The sequence below is a fragment of the Xyrauchen texanus genome, chromosome 21, assembly GCF_025860055.1.
Source record: "Xyrauchen texanus isolate HMW12.3.18 chromosome 21, RBS_HiC_50CHRs, whole genome shotgun sequence".
Taxonomy (NCBI): domain Eukaryota; kingdom Metazoa; phylum Chordata; class Actinopteri; order Cypriniformes; family Catostomidae; genus Xyrauchen; species Xyrauchen texanus.
Window position 1 is genome coordinate 18,474,388 of NC_068296.1, and position 18,618 is coordinate 18,493,005.

General features: G+C 42.3%; 2 protein-coding genes across 2 annotated transcripts in view; one reads left to right on the top strand and one right to left on the bottom strand.

The window, feature by feature from the left end:
* Positions 1 to 12,900, top strand: part of LOC127661861 (RNA polymerase II elongation factor ELL2-like) — a 60,527-nt gene extending 47,627 nt beyond the window's left edge. Inside the window, exons 7-12 of the mRNA XM_052152792.1 lie at positions 904 to 1,024; positions 2,044 to 2,500; positions 10,183 to 10,246; positions 10,746 to 10,917; positions 11,102 to 11,146; positions 11,766 to 12,900. Of these exons, the coding sequence (XP_052008752.1) occupies positions 904 to 1,024; positions 2,044 to 2,500; positions 10,183 to 10,246; positions 10,746 to 10,917; positions 11,102 to 11,146; positions 11,766 to 11,876 (970 nt within the window). The 3' untranslated portion in view covers positions 11,877 to 12,900. The remainder of the gene's footprint in view (positions 1 to 903; positions 1,025 to 2,043; positions 2,501 to 10,182; positions 10,247 to 10,745; positions 10,918 to 11,101; positions 11,147 to 11,765) is intronic.
* A 2,169-nt stretch (positions 12,901 to 15,069) lies between these two features.
* Positions 15,070 to 18,344, bottom strand: pex11a (peroxisomal biogenesis factor 11 alpha). The gene is made up of 3 exons (XM_052152691.1): positions 18,124 to 18,344; positions 17,888 to 18,003; positions 15,070 to 16,892 (listed from the first exon to the last, which is right to left on the bottom strand). Exons 1-3 carry the CDS (start codon positions 18,177 to 18,179, stop codon positions 16,324 to 16,326), a joined length of 741 nt encoding a protein of 246 aa, XP_052008651.1. The 5' UTR covers positions 18,180 to 18,344; the 3' UTR covers positions 15,070 to 16,323.
* Positions 18,345 to 18,618: the final 274 nt, after the last annotated feature.

Below are 18,618 nucleotides of genomic sequence, written 5' to 3' on the forward strand. Positions count from 1 at the left end.
TAGATTTTTAATGTGGACTTTTGAACCCCACTGTATGTCACCTTAACTGACGAAAGTCACTCCTTTTCTCTATTTTGAGGTCCAGATTAGTTGTTAGGTTTCAGAGCAGAAACATTAGGGCGAAATGATCTCTCTATGCGATGAAAAGGCAGCTCTATGAGAGGAAGGAGCTGTAGGAAGCAGATTGCCAGAGGAAAGTTCCAGGAGAGTAAGAATGTATCTGGCACCATTGTTCTCATTGCTGGACATTAGCGAGTCCTTTGCCAGTGCCACTGCAGATGTTATCGGTTACCCGGAAATGCTAAGATAGACTAACAAGCCCTGGCATTCTGACTGACCGAATGCTGTGTATGTTCAGGGACATGCCGAACACTGTTCAGGGACAACACAAATTTATAACACTGATTAACACCCGTGTAATCCTAGACCTTGATCCAGAGATTATTCCTGTTTTTTTCCTCTGTTTCCTGTAAGCACAGCTCCACCTTTTTATAGCTTTCTGGAACTGTAAAGTTTACCTCAACTTGAAATGGTTTATTTATTTTAAAGGGATAGTTCACCCAAAAAGGAAAATTGTCATTAGTTACTCCCCTCATGGTTGTTCCTTTGTTGTACCAAACCCCTATGTCTTTCTTTTGTGGGACACAAAAGTAGATGTTAGGTAGCCTGACTGACAGCATCAGCCCCCATTTACATTCATTATATGGATAAATGAACCGTGTCAATATTTCTCCTTTTGTGTTCCATGCTAGAAATTCATACAAGTTTGGAACAACATGAGTTAATGACGATAGTTTTCATTTTTGGGTGGACTATCCCTTAAGTTTATTTGGTAAAGGTTTCCTGATGACAATGTATGCTTGGAATGGCATTTTGACAGTGTTTCACTCTCTGTTATTCTAGAAAACTCCAGCCTCTCAGCAGTAGCAGTAGCCAGTTGAAAGCCTTGCAGTCCAGCCATTCATTCCACAAAACCTCAGGGGATTCTCCGTCCCAGCTCAGCCCTGTCAAGAATCTCTCCCTGGTAAATGTGCAACCATAAAAATAACGTTTACTTTTCCCCAGTTTGCATAATTTTAATTTAGCAAAAGCATATTAGTACTGTTTTTGCTTGCTGAATCTCTTCAGTGGTTTTTGATTTATTATCTGAGAAGTGTTTCCTTGTTTCATTTTTTTTTTTTCTCATGGAGAAGATTATGTTTGGCGCCGTCTGCTCTTTATTTATGGAGATGCTGGAGGCGCTTCAGTCACTGCTCTTTGAAGGGGCCAATTAAGCTGCTGGTCCGCAATATTGCTGGTCTCCTTCAGAAGTTTGGCATGCTATTGTCTTACGTAGACAGACTTTGGACTATTTGACAAAAATTCACATTGTAGCTTATTCTAGTATGAACTGCTCACTTGGATATGACGAGACTCCCTGACCAACCAACAGTTTTATGTTTGATTGTTTTATATCTGCAGTTTATGGACCGGTTTATTTTGAAGAAAAAAAATAGAAATGACACCATCAATAGCTTGGCATGAATTTTGTTTTTTTTTTAAATAATGGTTTGACAGTCTCTGTCAACAGTTGTACAGACAACACCTGAACAATAGGGTAAAATTTGTCTAAACATTGTGTTTAGAACTTCTGCCCAACCTTAAGTAAAAGTACAGACAGTTCCATAGTTCTGATTGTAGATATCTAGTTAATTTGCTACTTGGTATGTCACTCAAAACTCTAAATATCTTTCAAAGACTTGATGCCACTAATATGGCAAACTTTGGCAAATACAATGATTAGTTCAACCTCAAAAGCACTTGTTGTGTAAACCGCACCTTGTGTATATAAAACTACTATTTCTGGGCAGACTGATGCAACCCTGTGTGTTCTTTCTCTAGGACATTGAGTAAAGTCAGCCAGATTACTTGCTAGATCAAGAAAGTTTTGTGTGCAAAATGTGAATGGAGTCTTGGCAGTCCATGTCATACTGTTTGAGGTTTAGATTAGACTTGCTTCTTACTGTTTACGAAGTTTGTATAATTTTATTTCTTTACTCTTAGAAACGCCCAGTGCCTTCCGACCATTCAGAAATTCAGATGCCGAAAAAGCAGCGGTTATTAGACCAGAACATGTCCTTGCAATCTCCATCCAATGGACATCTAAGCTTATCCATGGGCCGTAGCTCTTCCAACCATGGAAACATACATTTGCAAAGCAAACTGGAGTTTGGGAGAAGTACCAGTAATCAGCAGAGCCCAGATAGCCTTTACCAGCGGCATAAGCTCAACGAATCCAACAGTGTCCCCAAACCAGAGCCATCAGATCCAGCACAGCCTCCTCTCTCCAACCCCAAACACCCACGAACTGAAACTAAAATCTGCACTGACCAGCAACTAGCAAACGGCCAGCACAAAAAGAAGAAGTCCAAGAAGCATAAAGAAAAGGAGAGGGAACGCTTAAAACCTGAGTGGGCTGAGATTAGCCCGGACCTCAAGCAGAACCAGGAAAATATTAATGGTGGGTGTGCTGTGTCTGACGGCCTTAAAATTGTAATTAGTTCCATGTCTTTACCCTATTTCAATGTGTTCTGTCTTTAAAGTGCAGTGTCGGTTTGTTGAATCCTCATAAACTGTTATAGAGTAGAGCAGCCCCAAAAACAATTTAAACCATGTTTAAAAAAACAAAAATGAATTCCTTACTATGTGGCATTTATCAAGAAATACAGTTGAAGTCAGAAGTTTACATACACGATAGCCAAATACATTTAAACTCGGTTTTTCACAATTCCTGACATTTAATCATAGAAAACATTCCCTGTCTTAGGTCAGTTAGGATCACTAATTTATTTTAAGAATGTGACATTTCAGAATAATAGTAGAGAGAATTATTTATTTCAGCTTTTATAATGTTCATCACATTCCCAGTGGGTCAGAAGTTTTCATACAATGTGTTTGTATTTGGTAGAATTGCCTTACAATTGTTTAACTTGTGTCAAACATTTTGGGTAGCCTTCCACAAGCTTCTCACAATAAGTTGCTGTAATTTTGGCCCATTCCTCCAGACAGAACTGGTGTAACGCAGCCAGGTTTGTAGGCCTCCTTTCTCGCACATGCTTTTTCAGTTCTGTCCACACATTTTCTATAGGATTGAGGTCAGGGCTTAGTGATGGCCACTCCAGTACCTTGACTTTGTTGTCCTTAAGCCATTTTGCCACAACTGTGAAGGTATGCTTGGGGTCATTGTCCATTTGGAAGACCCATTTTCGACAGCGCTTTAACTTAATGGCTGATGTTGAGATGTTGCTTCAATGTATCCACATAATTTTCCTTCCTCATGATGCCATCTATTTTGTGATGTGCACCAGTCCCTCCTGCATCAAAGCACCCCCACAACATGTGCTGCCACCCCCATGGTGTTCTTCAGTTTGCAAGCCTCACCCTTTTCCCACCAAACATAACTATGAACATGTATATAATTATGGCCAAACAGTTCAATTTTTGTTTCATTTGACCAGAGGACATTTCTCCAAAAAGTAAGATCTTTGTCCCCATGTGCACTTACGTAGTCTGGCTTTTTATGGCGGTTTGGAGCATTGGCTTCTTCCTTGCTGAGTAGCCTTTCAGGTTTTGTTAATATAGGACTCGTTTTTCTGTGGATATAGATACTTGACTACCGGTTTCCTCCAGCATCTTCACATGGTCCTTTGCTTGCTGTTCTGGGATTGATTTGCACTTTTCGCACCAAACTAAGTTCATCTCTAGGAGACTGAATGCGTCTCCTCCCTGAGCAGTATGATGGCAACGTGGTCCCATGGTGTTTATACTTGCATACTATTGTTTGTACAGATGAACGTGGTACCTTCAGGCATTTGGAAATTGCTTCCAAGGATGAACCAGACATGTGGAGGTCCACACATTTTTTTTTCTGAGGTCTTGGCTGATTTCTTTTGATTTTCCCTTGATTACAAGCCAAGAGGCACTGAATTTGAAGGTAGGCCTTAAAATACATCCAAAGGTACAACTCAGTACACCTCCTATCAGAAGCTAATTGTCTAAAGGCTTGACCTAATTTTCTTGTATTTTCCAAGCTGCTTAAAGGCACAGTTCACTTATTGTATCTAAAATTCTGACCCACTGGAATTGTGGTAGTCAATCCACATCTGTCTGTAAACAATTGTTGGAAAAATTACTCATGTCATACTCAAAGTAGATGTCCTAAAAGACTTGCTAAAACTATAGTTTGCTAATATTAAATTGGTGGAGTGGTTAAAAAATGAGTTTTAATGACTAAGTGTATGTAAACTTCTGACTTCAACTGTATAGGTAACACTTTACAGTGAGGATCCATTTGTTAACATTAGTTAACATGAACTAACAATGAACAATACTTTTACAGTATTTATTAATCTTGTTTAATGTTAATTTCAGTTTATACTAATACATTTTTAAAATCAAAAGTTGTATACGTTTGCATTTGTTAATGCACTATGAACTAACATGAAATAAAAATGTATTAACAATAGTATTTTTATTATCATTAACAAAGATTAATAATCACTGAAAAAAAAAATATATATAGATAGATAGATAGATAGATAGGCCATGGTTGGTTCATGATTACTAATGCATTAACTAATGGAACTTATAGAATACTGCATATATATTCATTTAAATCTGTCACGATCCCCTGTTGTCCTCACTGTGTCCCCTGTTTCTCTAGTCACGTTCATGTCACGTTTTCATGTGGTCCGTCCCGTGTTTTCTGTTTCACTCTCGCCAGTCACGTTCCATGTCACTCTTCCTTGTTATCCGTCCCGTGGTTTCTGTTTCTCCTAACACGCTCCCTGTCATTTCTTCCTTGTTGTCCGCCTGTGTTTCACTGTCTCTGTTAAAACTACACTTCCCTACTTCCTCACTCCTCATCACCGCTGTCACAGCGTTATTGTCCGCACCTGTCGCTTATTTTGTTATCACTGTGTCTGTCTACTTAAACCCCGTCGTTTCCTCTCTCCATTGTCGATCGTTACCGTTTCATGTTCATGCCTTTGTCAGTGTGTGCTATCTCTCTTCGTATTCGTTCGAGGATTACCCTGCTGTTCATGGATGTTTGTCAACTCGTGTTCACCCGTGTGTGAGTTTGTGTTGAATTTACTTTTCCCATTGTGGACCCTTTTATTTGTTCCAGTGTTTTGTGTTCATCCTGTTGTTTATCTATTAAACCGCTTTTGGATCCGAATTCCCTGTCTGCCTTCTCCTTTCCACACTCGTGACAGAACGATCGACCACAATGGATCCAGCGGCTTTCTTCGTGGGACTGACGCATATGGAGCTAAACATCCGTGAGTTCTCCCATTTTTTTCTCCTGCATGGCCAGCTACACCGGTTGGGATGACAACCTCCTGAAGACCGTCTACAGGATTGGGGTACCTACACACCGGTGTTGTGTTTTGCCGGAGATTGGAGACTACACTTGGCAGGAATACGTGAGTCTTGTCGTGGAGGAATTCGCTGCCGGGGAACCTCCTCTCTCGATCCCGGCTCCTGCCTCTGGGCTCTCTACGCCTGCCCCGGTCTGCGAGCCGGTGCCCATGCCTGCCCCGGTCTGCGAGCCAGTGCCCACGCCTGTCACTGTGAGCGAGCCCACGCCTGTCACGGTGAGCGAACCTGAGCCCACGCCAGCCACGGTCAGCGAGTCTGTGCCCACTCCAGCCACGGTCAGTGAGCCTGAGGCCACGCCAACCACGAACAGCGTTCCAGCGTTGTCAGCCTCATTCGCCCGGAGGAAGAGGAGAAAAGGAAGGGTCTCTGCTCTCCAGCCTCCGTCTACCGCAGCTCCGTCCCCAGAACCCCCCGTGGTTCGGCCCCCAGCGTCCAGCGAACCCAAGCTTGCGCATACCACAGTCAACCAGCCCATGCCTGTAGCCTCAGATGTCAGTGAGCCAGTGCCGATAGCTTCAGACGTCAGTGAGCCGTGCCTGTAGCCTCAGATGTCCCTGAGCCCGCGGCTGTAGCCTCGACCGTCCCTGAGCCCGCGGCTGTAGCCTCGACCGTCCCTGAGCCCGCGGCTGTAGCCTCGACCGTCCCTGAGCCCGCGGCTGTAGCCTCGACCGTCCCTGAGCCCGCGGCTGTAGCCTCGACCGTCTCTGAGCCCGCGGCTGTAGCCTCGACCGTCCCCGAGCCCGTGGCTGTAGCCTCGACGGTCCCCGAGCCCGTGCCTGTAGCCTCGACGGTCCCCGAGCCCGTGCCTGTAGCCTCGACGGTCCCCGAGCCCGCGCCTGTAGCCTCGGCGGTCCCGAGCCCGCCTGAGCCTCGACGGTCCCGAGCCGCCTGCAGCCTCGACGTCCCGAGCCTGCAGCCTCGACGTCCGAGCCGCCTGCAGCCTCGACCGTCCCGAGCCAGCCTGCAGCCTCGACCGTCCCCGCGCCTGCAGCCTCGACCGTCCCCGCGCCTGCAGCCTCGACCGTCCCCCGCGCCTGCAGCCTCGACCGTCCCCCGCGCCTGCAGCCTCGACCGTCCCCCGCGCCTGTAGCCTCGACCGTCCCCCGCGCCTGTAGCCTCGACCGTCCCCCGCGCCTGTAGCCTCGACCGTCCCCCGCGCCTGTAGCCTCGACCGTCCCCCGCGCCAGCGTCTATAGCCTCGACCGTCCCTGAGCCAGCATCTGTAGCCATGACCGTCCAAGCGGCAACGCCTCCCGAGCTTTCCAGAGCTCCACCTCCCGAGCCTTCCAGGGCTCCTCTCGAGCTTCCCAGAGCTCCGCCTCCTGAGTCTTCCAGGGCTCCTCCTCCCGAGCCTCTCAGAGCTCCGCCCCTCAAGTCACTCGAGTCTTCTAGGGCTCCGCCCCTCAAGCCTCTCGAGCCTTCCAGGGCTCCGCCTCTCGAGCCTTCCAGGGCTCCGCCTCCAGAGCTTCTCGAGTCTTCCACGGCCCTTCTCCCCGAGCCTCCTACGGCTCCACCTCCAGAGCCTCCTACGGCTCTGCACCCAGAGACTCCAGAGCTTTCTAGGGCTCCGCCTCTCGAACATCCTACAGCTCCACCTCTCGAGCCTCCTACGGCTCCGCCTCCTACGGCTCTGCTCCCAGTGACTCCAGAGCTTTCTAGGGCTCCGCCTCTCGAACATCCTACGGCTCCACCTCTCGAGCCTCCTACGGCTCCGCCTCCCGAGCCTCCTACGGCTCTGCTCCCAGTGACTCCAGAGCTTTCTAGGGCTCCGCCTCTCGAGCAACCTATGGCTCCACCTCTCGAGCCTCCCCCAGCTCTGCTCCCAGAGACTCCTGAGCCTCCTACGGCTCCGCCCCTAAAGGCCCCTACGGCGCCACCTTCCTCAGCTCCGCCTCCTGAGCCTCCCTCGGCTCCACCCCCTGAGCCTCCCTCGGCTCCGCCTCCAGAGCCTTCCAGAGCTTCACCTCTAGAGCCTCCTACGGCGCCACCTTCCTCGGCTCCGTCTCCTGAACCTTCCTTGGCTCTGCCTCCTGAGCCTCCCACGGCGCTGCCTCTTGAGCCTCCCACGGCTCCGCCCCCTGATCCTCCAGAGGTGTCCATGGTTCCGCCTCCCTCGGCTCCGCCTCCCGAGCCTTCCAGAGCTTCGCCTCTAGAGCCTCCTACGGTGCCACCTTCCTCGGCTCTGCCTCCTGAGCCTCCCATGGCTCTGCCTCCTGAGCCTCCCTCGCCTCTGCCTCCTGAGCCTCCCTCTGCTCTGCCTCTTGAGCCTCCCACGGCTCCGCCCCCTGATCCTCCAGAGGTGTCCATGGTTCCGCCTCCCTCGGCTCCGCCTCCTGAGCCTCAAGAGCCTCCCTCAGCTCAGCCTCCTGAGCCTCCCTCAGGTCAGCCTCCTGAGCCTCAAGAGCCTCCCTCAGCTCAGCCTCCTGAGCCTCAAGAGCCTCCCTCAGCTCCGCCTCCTGAGGCCCCAGAGCCTCCCTCAGCTCCGCCTCCTGAGCCTTCAGAGCCTCCCTCAGCTTCGTCTCCAGAGCCCCTCACAGCTTCGCCCCCGGGAACTGTCCCTGTCCTGAGGCCGCCTCCCAGGCCTCCTGGACCTGTCCCTGTCTTGAGGCCGCCTCCCAGGCCCCCTGGACCTGTCCCTATCCGATGGCCACCTCCCAGGCCCCTGGACCTGCCCCTGTCTTGTGGCTGCCTCCCAGGCCTCCTCGAACTGTCCATGTCCTGTGGCCACCTCCCAGGTCCCCTGAACCGGTCCTTGCCAAGTGGCCAGCCCCCAGGCCATCTAAACCGGCCTCTGTCCTGTGGCCACCTCCCAGGCCCCCTGAACAGGCCCCTGCTCTACGGCCACCTCCCAGGCCTCCTAAACCTGTCCCTACCTGGTGGACATTCCCCGGGCCACCTGACCCGGTTCCCTGCACACACCCCCAGAGAATGCTTACCTGCCCTCTCGGCCTCCCTGGACTTCCTGCCTGCCCATTGTGCCCCCCTGGACCTCTTGTCTGTCCCTTGTTGCCCCCTGGACTGCCTAATTTCCCCTTGTGCCCCCGTGGTCTGTCTCCGTGTCCCTTGTGCCCCCTTGGTCTGTCTCCGTGTCCCTTGTGCCCCCTTGGTCTGTCTCCGTGTCCCTTGTGCCCCCTTTGGTCTGTCTGTTTTTCCCCTTTTCTAGCCCCTCTCTCCTTGAACATTTGTTTATCCCTGCTATTTTTCCTTTTCTGTTTCGTAAGACCGTCTGGAATCCTGTCCTTTTGAGGGGGGATTCTGTCACGATCCTCTGTTGTCCTCATTGTGTCCTCTGTTTCTCTAGTCACGTTCATGTCACGTTTCCTTGTGGTCCGTCCCGTGTTTTCTGTTTCACCCTCGCCAGTCACGTTCCATGTCACTCTTCCTTGTTATCCGTCCCGTGGTTTCTGTTTCTCCTAACACGCTCCCTGTCATTTCTTCCTTGTTGTCCGCCTGTGTTTCACTGTCTCTGTTAAAACTACACTTCCCTTCTTCCTCACGCCTCATCACCGCTGTCACAGCGTTATTGTCCGCACCTGTCGCTTATTTTGTTATCACTGTGTCTGTCTACTTAAACCCCGTCGTTTCCTCTCTCCGTTGTCGATCGTTACCGTTTCATGTTCATGCCTTTGTCAGTGTGTGCTATCTCTTTTCGTGTTCGTTCGAGGATTACCCTGCTGTTCATGGATGTTTGTCAACTCGTGTTCACCCGTGTGTGAGTTTGTGTTGAATTTACTTTTCCCATTGTGGACCCTTTTATTTGTTCCAGTGTTTTGTGTTCATCCTGTTGTTTATCTATTAATCCGCTTTTGGATCCGAATTCCCTGTCTGCCTTCTCCTTTCCACACTCGTGACAAAATCATAATCGAGTGCTTAAGAACAGCATCATGTGAATTCTACTCATAAAAAGAGGCATAAAGTCATTGATTACACATTTTAATTTCACATTAGTTAAGGTTTTACTGAGCGTCCTCATATTTAAATGTACCTCTAAATGCTTTTTGGGGCCAGTGCATGATGACAATAAGATTATGATATAAAAACATTATTCCTTCAAGTGCTTTTCTTTTTTTATGATAATATAAAACATTGTGTAATGTCAGGAAGTGATTTTAGCATGGATTGTGGATGCATGTATATCATTATTTATTTTCACTGTCAGAAATTAAATGGAGTCATTGTATTTCAGTGGGCATTTCGCAGGTATATTTGTAGATGTTTTTGTATGGCCTACAACTGCTGTTACATTAAAGAAATATTACATGGACAAAACATTCTGTCCAACCTCCCAAAAAGTTACTTAATGGAAAGAGAACGCCCTGTTTCGGCTCTTGCCATTACTTTTGTGAAAGTGACTGATTGTCTCAGTAACAAAGAATTGGTTTGCTGAGAGACACTTTAATCTCAAGTGAACAGGTTAGGACTTGCCAAGCAATTCAAGAAATATTCCTGTATATTTGTCAGCGAGTGCACAGATGTATGCGTACAAGGTGACTACCTGTCTGCGCCCTTCCCTAGAGCTTTGGTAGATTATTAACTCACTAACAGCTGGGTGACCCTCTGTTAGACGTGCAGAGCCCGCTTTCACCACCTGCTCAAGTTTGATGTCTTGTCAGGTGGCCTTTGTCAGGATGGCTACCCTCCACGTCCCTTATCGCAACATCTGATAAATGACTCCATCAGCCCTGGCAGCATGGGGCTTTGATACGTTTGCATAGCGAGATTATATAAACCATTTTGTCATTGTTGTTTGTTAATGTATAGACCATGAGCGGCCCAACACACCTGTCACCCGTGCATCGCCAGAGGAGCTGCCTGACTATTTATTGTGAGTAAAAACAGATTTTGGTTTATTTTACTGCTCTGTGCCTCTGTAATTACAAATGGGGATTGTAATTACAAGTAGAGATTGCCTGCAACCGCTGATGTACCAGTGAATTATACAATAGAAACTGAACAATGTTGAACATTTAAATACCTTTTGGGGTGTTTTAGTTATCTGTATGTCGTTGATGAAAATTGCTTGGAAAGAATTTATTTTTAAAGTTTCAGAGTTGAAAATATTTAATCGTAATTCTGTAACCTTTTAGTTTTTCTTTTTCTTTTAAGTAGTCGGCACTTGAACTTTCAAAACTCACCAATAGGACTGATGTTTACAAACATCATTTATATCCCATAAATACAAGACATTAAGATGGAATCTAATAGGAATGATCCAAAATTGTTTTGAGTTCTGTAATGCCATCTACTGGTTTGTTGCTATTATATCAAATGACCAGTCTTAAATGATAATTTAGTTCACTAAAACAAACCATCTTGCTTTTCAGAAAATACAACACTATTACAGACTCTGAGCAGCGACAGAGGTACAAAGAGGATTTCTGTGCTGAATATGACGAGTACAGAGACCTGCATGAGCGCATAGGGAAAGTTACTGAGATGTTTGTTCAGCTGGGATCCAAGATAAAAACACTGTCTCCTGGGACGCAGGAATATAAGGTATGGAAAATATACCTTTTTGAGACCTTAATGTCTGAGCCCATTTTAAAAATTATTCATGGATTGTTATGGAATGTGTCAGTGTTCCACATATTAATGCCTTAGCAAATGTTATGTAACATTTACTATATACATGATGTAAATAAGAGGCTATTTTAGTTTATCATGTTTGATTTGATTTCAGGTAATGGAAGATCAAATAATGGATAAGTATAGGAAGTATAAGAAGGTAAACATCTTTGTTATTATTCTTTTTATCATTATTTTGCCAATGTTTGTAAGGCACATTTGCATCTTATTTAATTGCATATTTTGCATTTTAGAATCTGTCTAAACTAGGGCTGGTAAATAAAATCCAATATAAATAAAAAAAAATAAAAAAACGATGCTAAATCTTTTTAAAGTATGCATTTTTTCTCTGGATGTGTAAAGTATTATTTGTAATCTGCATCCCATCCAGCAGATGTCACCTTTAAACTGAGCTAGCTTACTGTGGAAACTGACTTAGTACTTGCAATAGTTATCCAAGTAGTTGCCCAACATAGCAACATTGGCTCAACCAATGCTGTAAGTTTAGGTGGGGACTATCTGTTTGGTCGACCAATGGCAGACATGGTGTTAGGGAAACCTGTATAAAAACAGGCATTATTTTTGAATTTCAGTTTGGTGCTGAAATTATACACTTCACCTTGAAGAATATTTTCGTTACAAATCTTATAGATTGAATCATTTTCAAATCAGGAAATCAGAACGGATGTCTATACTTGTGAAACCATGCTCATTTTGAAATTATTTTTCGATTCGTCTTGTACTGTGTATTTACAATCTTCTTTGTCTGTTCACTTCAGAAGTTCCCAGGCTACCGGGAAGAGAAGAAGCGTTGCGAGTATCTCCATCAGAAACTGTCACACATCAAAGGCCTGATTTTGGACTATGACCGTACACTAGCACCATCCTAGTGCCAGTAATTCTTTTCTCCACCATCCCCATCTAGTCATACGGACCAAAGGACTCCTCATTGGAAATAAAAAAGGACCAAGTGTGGTTCCTTGAACATGAAAAGGCATTTCCACATCTTTCCTCTGCACAAACTGTGGATAACGGTGTGGAGGCAGCCCAAACTATCAAACAAAGGCCAAGACCTCCAACTAGTGACTTTAAAACCCTTTAAAGATTTAAAAGTTTGTTTGTGTGAAAAGTGTTGCATTGGCAAGGAATTTGGTTAGATGTCTTGAGCCAAAATAGATTTACCAAACCTAAATGCAGCATACATCTAAATGTTGCCCTTGATCTTCTAACTATGGCTTGTGCTCTGATCTTCAGGGCTGCGGGCTGCTTTTTATGGTACAATCACAAAGCCTGGACGATGAGAGATGATTATCATTACTGTGTTTGCTGTCTCTTAGTGCTTTATTTGAGAACCGAAGCACAGTTTCTATTTTGCTATTATACTGAATGTATATTTGTAAACTTGCAAGATCTTGACTTCTATAATAGAGGGTTTAATCACTGGATAGAATAAGGGAAGCCTGGAATTTTCTAGACTCTGGTAATCCTACCAAACTCTGTAGAGTATGAGGGTGCAATTTGTCAAATGAACGTCCATGTAAGATATACAAGCACCTTTGTCAGACTGCCAATAAGACCTTTATTTCTGCAGCGTTCCTCTTTTGTGGAACTACATAGTGAGCTCTGGAATCCAAATTTAATGTAGGATTCTGGAAGCTACTTGTGTAATTAGAGAAAAGGTGAAAAACATAAGCATAAGCAAAACAAAAACCTAATCTGATTCACCAAACATATAGCAGTGGTAATATTCTCATGATTTTTGTGTCCAGGGTCCAGTGCTCAAACCACTACAGCACACTGTGTCCTTAAAATAATTATGGTGATAGCTATTATTATAATTAATATTATTTGAACACTACACAGCAGAAACAATCATCATTTATTTTCTTTTAACTTGCTTTTGATTATTTTATATACACACATACATATATATATATATATATATATGTGTGTATATATATATATATGTGTATATATATATATGTATATATATATATATATGTATATGTATATATATATATGTGTGTATATATATATGTATATATGTATATATATATATATGTATATATATATATGTGTGTATATATATATGTGTGTATATATATAAATGTATTGATTAATGAAATAACATTTTCATTACCTTATCTGTTGACTGTTGTCACAGGAAATTTGAAATGTCAAAATGACTTGTGTACGTTTTATTGAAAAAGCATTTTTGTTTCATTTCTTGAAGTTCTAATGAGCTCTGCGTTTTCTACTTTAAAGGCATGAAGGCGAACCCTGATTTTGTTTGGGTAATGTTTTATGTGAATGAAAGCATACAGTATGTCTTGATTTCCCAGAATGTAGTACTTGATAAACACAGATTGACGATCTCAATGGTCTACTGTTGAACTCAACTTCAAGACCAATGCAAACAACCAAACATACCAAAAGCGAAGTCTTTTTTGACTTTTAAAGTCTGTTCACCAGTTAACTATGCCCATAGCCTGTACATTACATTATGGAAGTATTTTTGTGTCACTTTTGCGCTTTGACATTTCTCTTGTGGAGACTCCTGGTCTGTTATTTATGTCACTACAGTGTTAGTTCTTCTAATCTTTGATCCTGATTTTGTTATCTGGCTGGAAAACTGATAAGATTTGCCAAAATAGCATTGCTCTTTATATTGTTAACAGCTTGTTTCATTCTTTCATGGGGCAACTTCTTGTATTGGTGTAGATGCCTTAAATAAACTGGACCACATTAACTTAATACAATGCAATGTTTTCTGCTTTGCATTTTTTTTCTTCGTTTCACATTTTTATGTGTTTAGTACATTGTGTACCAGATCTCACAGAGTAATTTGCATAAAGGCTGTCATTATGCTTCATATTTAAAAACTGTCAAAGGATATTTGATAATCGTCTCACATATGTTGCAGGAACTCAAACTTGCAACTTGCTTTGCAAATTTCTTTTGAAAGTAGGAATGCGTATATAATTATACTAAACAAATTTTACTTAAGATTATATTTTTTTAGTGTTTAAACAGACCATATGATGATGTATGGTTTATGACAAAATAACACCATTGGCTGACGATATTTAGCGGCCAATCATTGACCAAATTAAAACCATTGGCATATGTTATTAGCATGAAGAAAAAAAATATATATATAATTTTCTCTCCATACAGATCCAATCTATTTTCAATGGAAATTTTTACTTTTAGAACAGTAAAATAAAAAACCTTTTGTACCTCTTTATAAATTTTAAAAGCATAATTCCTAAGGATAAGTGATCTGATGACAAAATAAGGTAAGTGGTAAAATATTGTTATCTGCCTATAATTGTTTGTTAAAATCTGTATCAGAATTTTTTTTTACATCGGTGTGTCCCTAATAGAAAGGATCTATAAGGAGTCCAAAGGGACTTCATACGTTACCATTATCAAATAATTGTTAAATTATACAATTAAAAAATATACAACATTTTGTTTATAGTTTTTAGTATGGATAGGTAAATAACTTACATACATATTCTGTTTTAGTCACAAAACATTAACGGTACATTCAGAACATTTTCCTCATTAAAACAGTTTAACTCCTAAAGACATGAATTTATATTTTGCAATAAATGTAGAAAATCATGAGCACTCATTAAAATATAATTTACCTTATAAACACTGTTTTATTCTAGATGGAGAGGGTCCACATGGGGGCTGCCATGTTAGAATCACATGACCAGCTGAATACTTCTCACTTAATCTCAGTAACCATCCTGTTATTTCACACTTTCACTCATTAAAGTAATCATGGCTGACTGAGAGTACTACATTTCTACAATGGCATCTAAACTGAAAACTATTGATTTCAAATTATGCTGCATCCAAGCCATCAGTGTGTCCAAGTCCAAGATGGCAAAAAGACAGAAGTTACTGAATCACACAACAAATTGCAGTCAGTTACAAGAACATAATGTAGTTATTACAAATTCATGCAACCATTTAATTACTCTGTATAAATAAGAGATGTTTTGTGTCAAAATGCATTTAGTCTTTATTACAGTATGTCCAATGGGGATAAAACTACTGACATATTTTGGGAGGGAAAAAACATTAAAATCTTTTCAATGGTGCATAAAATTCCTTTATTAAAGTTCACAGTTTTTTGTTAAAAACAGTTTGCAATGACAACCAATTTAGCAAAGTTTGTCCCCTAGTTACATCCTCAAATAAGCATCTGTAAACAACTCTGAAATCGGTCAATGAGGTAGAATATTTGCATAATTCCAGATGGTTCTCCACCTAGAGGAGCATACATGTTATTTGTATCTTAGAAAGTTGTGCATATGCCAGCATAAAGAGCACCTGTTGCCTAGAAAAAAGTCAGATCAGTGGAAATAAGCAAATACATTAAAAGGGATATGTTCCAAAATGTCAAAACATTATTTGTTCATTCACTCTCATTATTTTAATCTCATTCAAATAAGTACCAAAGTTAAAGTATCTCTATTAAAAGGTTCATAAGATTCAGGTGCATTATTTTTACTTAGGTTGCCATGACGATACATATTCACGGATGGATGCATCAAGGCACTCTATTTAATGAAAGTGAGCAGCATGTGGCCATGGGTACACTGCAAAATCTCAAGTATCTAAATAACACTCCTTTTCACTCTTTTTGTTGAGAAAATTAATGGATTTAGAGGAACAGCCCTGCAGGTGCACCGCCACATTATATTTTCTGTTATCTTTCTTATACAACAACAAAGTTCCCATCACAACAGAGAGCTTATGTTTGTTAATGGTAGTCTAAAAATCACAATAAAATTAAAACTATTTTTGTTAATCTATATTAGAGATGTGCACTGTCTCGGTGTTAGAAGACTTACAGTGTTATTAAAGGAATAGTTTACCCCAAAAATGTAATTCTCTAATAATTTATTCACCCTCATGTCATTCAAAAACTGTATATTTTTTCTCACATAGAACACAAAAAGTTAAGTTAAGCAGAATGTTGTTACTGCTCTTAATCATGCAGTGAAAGTAGTCAAATCACATTCATGTTTACATGTAAAAAATATGACATAAGACGACATGGCATATATGATATGGCATGTTTTGTCATTTTTGAAGCTTGATAGCCCCTGGTCACCATTTACTTTCAAAGTATGGAAAAGAGCAGCATGCACATCCTGCCTAGCACCTCATTTTGGGGTCTAATGAAGAAAGCAAATATTGAGGGTTAAAAACAACATGAGGTTTAATAAACGATGACATCATTTTCATTTTTGGGTGAACAATCTCTTTAATTGTGTAATATTACTCTATAAAGTATTTTTCAAATTCCCTAAATCATGGCTTGATTTTCAGGTTGGGCCTCAAAACTGACAGAATTCCTAAAACGGAGGAAATGAGCCCGCAGAACCCCACCACCCCTGCATTTGTCTGGTAAACACCAAGCCTGTCAAGCGGAATGAAAAGATCACAAACATTTTTAAGTGTATCGAGAGCCACAGATGGGTGACTTTTAAGGCTCTCGAAGAGTAGAAAGAGAAATGCATCAAGCTGAGGCACTATGACACAAGCCACATCTGGGCTCTCACTGAGATGCTGGCTAACTTTTTGCTGGTAGTGTCTATCCTGAGATCTCTGCACCATAAGCTGGGCAATCACATAGGCATCTCTGGTTAGATTCATGACCAAGGACAGAAAATAGAACCGAGAGGCATTCAAGCTCCAGCTCTCCTTGTCGATTTCTCTTATGAGCCCAATACTTCTGGCCCAGAGTATGTTGTCACAGATGAAGTAGAGGCCTCGGTTGAGATTGGCCACAGTAAGGCAAAACCGCAGCACAGGGTCAGAGATACAAAGAGTGCTCTTGGCCGCATGGATAGAGTTCACTGTGTTCCCAAGCCTCAATACTGTACAAATTAAGAACAAATAATGAATGATATTCTTTTCTTTTGTGGGAAAATATAGGTATTTTATAATAAATTTGACAAAGCCATGAAAGATTTATTTGTGTTATACAACAGTTCAAGTTTCAACAGCACTGGGACACTTCACTATTAGTATCACTTTGCTTCCTGTGTCCCTGGGTTTCCAAATAGTTTCATTCATCATTCATCTGGATTTCTTTCACTGACTCCTTCAGTGACCACTTCTTGAAATTGAATATTTACGCCAGTAGGTGGCAACAAATGAATGTATTTTATGTTACGAGTGAGATATTTAATCATTGATTCCACTGATCTGTTCACTACCGAAACAATGAAAGTAAACGAGAACAATACGTTCAACTTTCATACACATCTGGGATGGCATGAGGGTGAGTAAATGATGGGATAATTGTATTTTTGGTGAACTATCCTTTTAACAGACTCATTCAAAAACACTGATTTGCTCATGAATGAAACACCACTAGTTCGAAGCCAAAGCGGAGTGCAGAGAGTGGAGTTGTGCTTGATGCACTTCCGCTTGTCCTTGGCTTTCCAAATAGTGGTGGGGATTTTGATACATGATTCATTTTGGATTTCACTGATTAGTTCAGTAACCACTTGAGTGAGTCCCCATTGAAACAGTGGTTCACCAGAGAATCAGTGGAAATGAACGAGAACGATGAGTTCAAAACGTTCGTTTTCATTTCGCATTGCAGGGAGCGAAAAATAGGCTAATTTAGAACCATTTTGCGGGCGGAAATGAAACTCACTGGACAATTTTTGTCTGAAAATTATGTTATGTATCATTGTTTACTAGTTTATTGAACTGTTGCATAAAAGCAATATCACACTCACACAATATCACATAAATTGTTCTGTATTGTGTTCCGTTCCTGCCTACAGCCGAATAGCCTTGCTAATATACAGAACAACATTCGATATTGATTAATTATGTAATAGTAAGTGTCCATTCTTACACTTCCGCCCTGAACTCATATTAGACTCCAGATTCTGCAGCTTTTTCAACAGCTCCTTCCTTTTCGCTTCATTTCTCATGAGGTATTTCGCAAAAGCGCATGCATACTGGGTTGCCCTGTAACAAACAAACAAAAGGCTCACACATAGTTTTGCGATTCTAGCATGAATGTTTGAGGAAATAATTTTAATCCGATGTTGTTTAGACGGATGACACGCTGAGAAAAGAGACACTAACCTGAATATGCGATCCCTTCCTTGACTTTGATTTGTGAAGCTAATAAAAGTGTCCATCTGGCCGCAACCGCTAGTGTTAAACGAATTCGTGCAACGCGCAATTAGTTTAAAGAGTTCAGGAATAAAATACTAATTCAACTGAAGTTGATGCTCATACGTGAAAGATTCGTGTTCTTCGATCAATGAATGTTCTGTCGATGCTGGCGTGGCTATGTACCTAGGTTAAAGTTCATGCATGCATGCAACCAAAACACACGTGGGGAAACAGAGAACATCAAATTGCACATCCCTTTAATAAGTCATTCTTAAATTGCGCTTAAAACAAAGCTGAACATCGATTCAGACTAACTTATTATAGTCAAGTTAAACTTTAGTACAATGTTAAACCTCTTTATTACGGACAGATTCAAAGCAAGGTTGTTGGTTTGTTTAATTAATATTCCCAGCACGCTCTACATTTGGGAGGAATGTTGGAAGTTGTGTTACAGACGTAATA